General features: G+C 31.4%; 1 protein-coding gene and 1 long non-coding RNA gene across 3 annotated transcripts in view; one reads left to right on the forward strand and one right to left on the reverse strand.

The window, feature by feature from the left end:
• Positions 1-565, forward strand: part of LOC107605316 (WAT1-related protein At5g40240) — a 6,673-nt gene extending 6,108 nt beyond the window's left edge. For both annotated transcript variants that reach the window (XM_021104993.1, XM_016307160.2), the window contains one exon: positions 176-565. In XM_021104993.1, the coding sequence (XP_020960652.1) occupies positions 176-283 (108 nt within the window). In that variant the 3' untranslated portion in view covers positions 284-565. The remainder of the gene's footprint in view (positions 1-175) is intronic.
• The window catches only part of LOC110263556, a 16,639-nt gene that overhangs the window by 4,787 nt on the left and 3,571 nt on the right, over positions 1-8,281 (reverse strand). Inside the window, exon 2 of the long non-coding RNA XR_002349374.1 lies at positions 5,858-5,864. This is a non-coding gene — a long non-coding RNA (uncharacterized LOC110263556). The remainder of the gene's footprint in view (positions 1-5,857; positions 5,865-8,281) is intronic.

The raw sequence follows: 8,281 nt of genomic DNA on the forward strand, positions 1-8,281 counted from the left end.
AAAATATATTAATAAATTATTAGATTAATAAAATTAAATTAATAACAAAAATTAATAATAAAAAATAATAAATTCGGTTGATCATCTAACATTTTTCAATAAAAAATATCATGAACACAAGATTTAGTCCATAAAGGTAAAAATTTATGGAAAAAGTGCTCAGATATTTTTTGAAATTTTAATTGTTGATTGTTCCATGTTTGCAGTGTTATTGGAGCGGGGATACTATCAATTGGATTTTATGCTGTTTTATGGGGAAAAGCAAAATCGTCAGCAGAATTGAGTGAAGAGTATTGCTTGAATAGAAAGCTTACATGCAATAGTACAACTCCTTTATTGAATAATCAACAAGGAAAGCAGAGTTTTGCTATATAATTCCATTAATAAGATTGTTCTATATACAATTAAAACATCAGAAATGTAAATACAACACAGTCCTCTATATTATATTGACTCTGTTAACATCATGTTTAAAAGTAGTTTATTAGCTAGAATAAGACGTTGTTAACTTGTATAAATAAGTCATTTTCATTTTATTTTTTATTCGTCTATATTTTTACACTAATTTTTGTATTTTTGTGTTCTTGTTATCTTTTTTTCGTTTATGTTGATGGTAATTAATAGCTAAGAGAAGGGAGTTAAATCTTGACCTTCTTTTATTTTACTTGTAATCTTGCGTTTTGTTGATGAAATTCGGGAGAGATTTTAGTTTTATCTCCTGATGAATTAGGAGCTAGAACAGTATTACTTGCAAGGAATGTTGTGATGAAACGAAGTTTAGTGAATATTTTAGGAGATATTTTATTTTTGTCTCCTTTAGTGCAGAACCAGAAACAGAGAAGAGAATAGAAAATGACACACAGATGTATCTTGGTTCGGCTACTCAGTGCAATGTAGCCTACACTAGTCTCTATCACAACAATGATAGAATTTCACTATCTTTTCAACAAATTACAAACACCAATTCTCCCTAGGATATACCCCAATCCTATCTGGGACAAATTTAGATTCTAACTCGACCTGAACTTAACTATGACTCGCCCTAACTTTCAATTACAAAGTGCTGACCCAACTTGCAAGAAAATTCTCTCAGGATCATGACCACAAAACAGAAATACATACAAAGAATTTCTGAAATAACTTAGACTTTTTCTCCAAGTCTAGCTCTCTGCCTTTTTCCACTCATTGGTTTTTTCTTACAAACTTTACCATGTTTGTCTTTTATCAATGAAACTCAGACATACTAAACTGAGAAAAAGAAATACAAAATGAAAATCATGAAGGAGAAGAATATAACAGCTCAGTGAACTATGAGAATCGAAACTTGTGCTCTCACTTCTTGCTCTAATTCTTGGCCGTTCACCCTTATTATAGAAGAGTGAAGCTTCCTAGGCTTGAAACCTTGCTTCAGCACATGTTAGTTTTTCTTCTCCCAATATCAGAATCAGCAGCGGCATTCACAGAGGTAAGAGAGAGCAGAAGTAGTGACATGCAACCATATCTTTTTCTTTCATCCTTTTTCTTCATGCTTCTTAAATCTGGACCGTGCTTTTTTTCTTTAGCCCCAAGTTTGTTTCTTGACCGCAGATTTATAACACAGCACCATTGACTTCAATTTCTTCATAGTTTCTGGAATGGTGGCTGTGACTCAGAGGATTTCTTCAACGTTCCTTGTTGAAGCACAAATGTAAAAAATACCTTTTTTTGATCCTCTGTTCGGATGAGATTTACCTCTTGTTGTAGTCCTTTTTCTTTCTTTTCTTGCTTGAGAATGGAAACAACCTTTTTGTTCTTAACCGTGTCTTAGCTCCAGAAATTTTCTTTTCTTTCTTCTTGCTTTAGAGATAATGTGATGTTAAAGAAAGATAAGAGAGAGAAGAGAGAATTTTTAGTTCGGTGGGTGAAGGAAGTGTATTTCAAATGAAATGGAATCTCATTATTTAGTTAGTAACTAAGTTGAGTGTGTGGATTTGGGTAAGGCCACCGATTGGGCTTGATTTGGGCCAATGTGTTTTCATTCTTTTATTTTGCTAAGGGCCCGTTTTTGTTTCAGATGAGAAGCATTTGAGGTAGAGACAAATGAACATTGGGCCTTGAGTGTGTATATTTAGGCCAAATTCAGTTTGGGCTTAACTTCATGCTTCTTGGGCCAATTTTAACTTGGTTTAATTTCTGCACACTAAACCAAACAACATTATACAAATAATTAATAATTGACCCAAAAATATTTAGTTATCATCTTAATCATGGTTTAGTTCACTAAACTCAACAATCTTTCCCTTGATGACAAATATTATTAAAATGAATTGAAAGAAAGGAAAGGAGTTTTAGAAACTTTCCTTTGATGTTTCCTTTGACATGAAGTTCTCCTTTCTTTTGATCCTCAAACTCTTCTTGAATGTTTGCATTTTATAACCTGATACCATCAAACTTTTCACAAGAATAATGTCAAACATCCAATAATTTTTAAATAGCTAAAACTTAGGAACCTGTTTGATTATATATCAAGGCTAAAATTCTCATCAGCCATCCTTGAAGCTAGCAAAAATCAAAGCTAGTTCAATCACAAACTTTAAAAAATTCAGACACTAAATTCTATATACAACCAGATTAAGCTGCAAATTTTAAAGCACAAAATCAAACTATAAGCAGCATTAAATCATGATCTAAACATAGACCAAAGTATCAATCATTTCTTAAGTTTCAAAGAATTCATCACAAGTTCGAAACAGGGTTCAAATCAGAAGCAGCCACTTTTAATTTCAAAAACAGAAATTTTTCAATTCAAAACAGAGAGGCAGCCATTTATTCAAAATAGAGAGACAGCCATTTTTAATTTTATTATTCTTTCTTTCTCTCTCTTTGACAGATATAACAGAAGCAGCCTATATTCAATTCATTTTCTTTCTCCCCTTTTTATTATCAAGGAGAGAACCTGCAAAAAAGCAAAGTAACAAGTATACCAAAATAGTAAACTAAGCAATCTTGTTATTAACATGGTAAAAAGTCTAGATCTATTACAGTTATCCTAAAAAAAAGATTCAAAGCAATATCCAAAAGACAAAAAAAAATAAAAAAAGTATTTCAGCAAGATAAGAGTTTAGAGAGCAGAATCAAAACATTAAACTTCAGCAACAGCATCATAAGACATATACTAGGCATTAAAGCCCTCGTCCTCAATTTCCAAGTTCTCTTTCTCTGACTTAGACAATACTTGTCAAGGAACTTTAAAAGTACTTCAACTCTGCTCTGAGACTTTTGCAGTGATTTCTCATTTTGGATTTTAAGTCTCCGAGATTGTTGGCTGAAATTGACCATATGTTTAGCTAGATTAACAAATTCTTGAAGCACATCTTAAACAATTCCATTAATCAAGTATTTATGTGAGCTGAAAGTGCCTGCAATCGAATGAGGAAAGAGGCTTTCATCTTTTGTTTCCTCCATGACCATATCCTTGGTGGCTTTAAAGCTTTTTTCTTTGGATTGCCTCACTGCACCACCACCCTTGAGTAATGAAATTTTGTTCTCCTCGAACTCATTGCTTACATTAACACCAAAATACTCAAAGATGCATGTCAAAAACACTCCATTTAGAAGTGAAACATTTTTATCACTTTTAATGCAATCAAACATGTGGCGCATCATTAAATAAGAAAAAGATATTTGAATTTTGTTAAGAACGGCATATAGGACCAGGGTATTACAGAGGGTGACCCTTTGATAAAAATCACTTTGGGGCAGCAAGATATATGTGATGGTATGGTGAAGTTGTACACGAGAAGGACCTAGGACTGTATGAGGGAGAGTGACACCATTCATGAGGGAGATATTTTCACATATGTTGGCCAAAATATCTTAGTGAGAAACGCCAAGATGATTATTCCACTTTCCAGAGATGTAGGCATTCACTCCTACATCTGTGTAAGCAAGGGATTCACTAATATTTTCATGATTTAAAAGTATTTGACAACCTTTAACATGGGAGTGAACACAACCATCACTATATTGTATATTTGCATAAAATTTTCTGACAAAATTGGGATAAACAGGTTTTTGGATTTCAAATAGCCTTTCCCAATCTAAAGCTAAAAAATTTTCAACAAAATTTATTCTTTTTTTAGCCAATGAATTCAAATCAGCAACATACGAAGAATATAGAGGTCTTTTTTAGATAACGTCTTTGTGAAATTCAAAGTCCATGCAAAAAAGAAATCTTAGAGGAACAAAATGAGAGTAAGGACGTTTTTCAATATGGGCTTTGAATGCAACAGGGTCTGGGTAAATGGGTTTTTTGACAGAATGAAGAAAAGATCTTTTGTTATCTTTGGATGGTCATGAGCAAGGGGCTGAGCGTCCTGGACGACGAGAAGTCGAGCGAGGAGGAGAAGAAAATGGATTTTTTCTTCTGTCATGGCTCTTTTGCCTTTTGCTATATTAGCCTTCGAAGAGCCAGTCTCTTGTGTAGCTGATGAAGGTATGGGGTTTGTGGTTTGTGGTTTTTGATTTTGGTTCTCGCCATTGACTCTAGAGGTTGAGAGGAGTGCGAGGAGAAGGAGTGTGAGTCTATGTGAATGTGAATATGAGATTGAGGTCTGAAAGGAGGAAGATTACAAGGAGGACGAATTGTTCTTGTTTCTCTACGAGTTGTAACTTTCTTTCTCATCATGAAAGAAAATAAAAAGAGGTTAGAAGTAAGAGAGAGTGATGGAGTGGAGTAATGAGGAGGATGAGAAGTTATCAAATCAAAAACTGCTTTAAATGCTCAAAGTTTCTTTTAAAATTGTATTAAAAATGAATAAATCTTTTATTCAAAGGATTTTGAAATTTAAAATTTAAAATTGATGCAGAAAATTTTGAAAAGACACATAAAAAAGATTTTAAAAAGTAACTGACTGATTTGATTTAAATTATCACAAGATTAAATACTTTTCTTTTATGTTGATGATTAAAATAAGCAAGAGGCCTACTTCATAAAACAACATATACTTCTCTTGGGCCCAATGGTGGTGTTAAGGAAACATACAAGGCCACCTTAGATTTAATTCACGTTCAGATTTATAGTAATTCTTAACTCATTGTCTGAACTTCATGAAACCTAGAGGGAGTCATCATCTGCCCAATTTTGTCTCTCTGCGAAAAAAGAGACAAAAATAATCAGAAAATTGTTAATCAATTTCAGTTCAAGAATTTATAATTAACAATCCCTAAAGCAGTCTCAATTTATAGAATCTATCTTCACATAGAGGTATAGTGAAGATATCTACCAATTGATCCTCAGATTTTACAAATTGAATGTCAATTGTATCTTTTTATACATGTTCTCTTATTGAATAAAATCTAACTTTAATGTGCTTAGTTCTTGAGTGCAAAACAAAATTTTTAGAGATATTTATGGCACTCAAATTATCATAAAATAGAGGAATATCATTGACTTGCAATTTATAATCATCAAGTTGTGTTTTAAGCCATATTAATTGAGAACAACAAGAAGAAGCTGAGATATATTTGGCCTCAACCGTTGATAAAACAATAGTAGTTTGCTTCTTGCTTGACCACACATTCAGAGATTGTCCAAAAAAGCAACACATTTCAGAAGTACTTCTCCTATCGACACGATCTCCAGTAAAATCTGCATCATAATACCCAACTATACAGAATTCATCAGTTTTAGGATACCAAAGACCAAAATTAGTTGTACCTTTGATGTATCTAATGATCCTTTTTATAACCGAAAGATGTGATTCTTTTGGGTGGGATTAAAATCTAGAACACACACCCACACTTTGAATAATATCCGGTTTGGAGGATGTTAGATACATGAGAATCCTATCATTCCTTTATACCTTATTTCATCAACATCTTTTCTATTTTCATCCTTTTCGAGTTTAGAATTTGGATGCATCGGAGTACTCATTAGTTTGAAATTTTCTAAACCAAATTTCTTTACTAACTCCTTGGCATATTTACCTTGGTGTACAAAAATTCTAGTAGGAGTTTGTTTATTTTGGAATCCTAGGAAGAATGTGAGTTCTTCCATCATACTCGTATCAAATTCACTAGTCATTAATTTTTCAGATTCTTCCGACAAAGTTTTATTTGCCGATCCAAACACAATGTCATCTATATAAAATTGAACAAGTATGAAATGATTATATTCTTTAATAAACAGAATAGTATCCGTAGTGCTCCTTTAAAAATTATTTTTCAACAAGAAAGAGATAAGTCCTTCATACCAAGTTCTTGGAGTTTGTCTCAAACCATAAAGAGCTTTTGAAAGTTTAAATACATGGTTTAAAAAAATTTTATTTTCAAAACCGGGGGGTTGAGCTATGTATACCTCTCTATCAATAAAATCATTCAAAAAGGTACACTTAACATCCATTTGAAAATGTTTAAATCCTTTATGGGCAGCATAGGCAAGCAATAATCCTATTGCTTTCATTCTAGCTACCGGAGCAAATGACTCGTCAAAGTCAATTTCCTCCTCTTGATCATACACTTGAGCTACTAATCTAGCTTTATTTCTAATAACACTACTATCCTCACCCAATTTATTTCTAAAGATCCACTTGGTATCCGTTACCTTCTTACCATTTGGATAAGGTACTAGAGTTCAAACCTCATTTTTATCAAATTGGACCAACTCTTCTTCCATTGTCTTTATCCAAGAGGGATCTTCAAGTGCTTCCACATTTTGGGATTCCATTTGTGATATAAGAGCGAAGTTATTGAGTTCGGCTCTTTTTCTACTTGAGAATCTTGTGGTGACTCCATGAGAAGGATCTCCAATGATGAATTCATGAGGATAGTTCTTTAAGAACTTCCATTCTCTTGGCTTTGGTGAGGTGACTTTAGATAGAACCTAATTCAATTCTGCATTGTTCACATTACTAGAATTCTTTGCTTCAGTAGGAGACAAAATAGAATCGTCTCCTACATTTTAATCTGCAGAATTAGAGACAGTATTTTTTAAAGAGGGTTTTGATTTATCTTCTTCTTCAATCTTTTGAGAATTCAATTCAGTTTTAGTTCATGCATCATTTTCTTCAATAACACTTGAAATGATATTAAAATCATAAAAAGAGATATGTATGGACTCCTCTATTATTCTATGTTCTTTGAGATAAACCCTATAGGCTTTACTAATGGTTGAATAACCAACAAAGATACTTTCATAAGATTTTAGATCAAAATTTTTAAGATTGTCTTTAGTGTTCAACACAAAATATTTGCATCCAAAAATATAAAAATACTTAAGATTGGGTGGTACTCCTTTCCAAAACTCATATGGTGTTTTCTTTAAGACTTTTCTAATGATAGTTTGGTTTAGAATGTAACAAGCTGTATTCACAGCTTCAGCCTAAAGAAATTTTGAAATTTCATTTTCACAAAGCATTGCCCTAACTATATCTTGAAGGCTTCTATTTCTCCTTTCAACAACTCCATTTTATTGAGGTGTTCTAAGATATAAAAAATGATGTGAAATATTAAATTCATCACAAAATATTTCAAATCTTTTTCATTTTGAATCTTTTAGTATAGAGTTGAAAAAGCAATGAAGGCATCATTCTTATGAGTTAAGAAAAGAACTCATCCAAACTTAATTAATATAGTCATCAACCACCACTAAACTATAGTGCTTACCACCAAGACTTTGAGTCCTTGTAGGACCAAAAAAATTAATATGTAATATTTCTAATGATTTTTTAGTTGAGATGTCATTATTAAATTTAAAAGAATTTTTAGTTTATTTATCTAATTGACAAGTATCATAAATAATGTCTTTTGTCAAGAATGAAATTAAATTAAATTACTTATAAAAAAATACTTTAGCCTTGATATATTACTTACATGATCTATAATATAAGTACAATCGCCAAAGAGGTCTCAAGTTTCTAAACTTGATAGTTTTAATTTTTAATATTACTTTATTTAAACTATATGTTATATTTTCATTTTATTATCCTTTTGGAATAGTAAAGATTTAGCTAAAATAAACATTTGATTAAGAGAATAAAAATAAAAAAATTTAAATACATAAAAAGTTAAAAAATACATTCCACTTATATTTATCCTTTAGATTTTTTAATTGCAATATCTTTATAAAATAAACAAACATTTTTGTTAGCAAGAGCCGTAAACAAATAATAAAAAATATAGAGAATTACTAGTTATTATCAACTCAATTTTTTAATTTAATAATTTAACGATATATCTTTTTTGTTGTCTATTGTATTCTCTAACTCGACAGGTCAAATTAAAAATTAATGGATTATTGTAT

The sequence above is a fragment of the Arachis ipaensis genome, chromosome B06, assembly GCF_000816755.2.
Source record: "Arachis ipaensis cultivar K30076 chromosome B06, Araip1.1, whole genome shotgun sequence".
In the NCBI taxonomy this organism is placed as follows: Eukaryota; Viridiplantae; Streptophyta; class Magnoliopsida; order Fabales; family Fabaceae; genus Arachis; species Arachis ipaensis.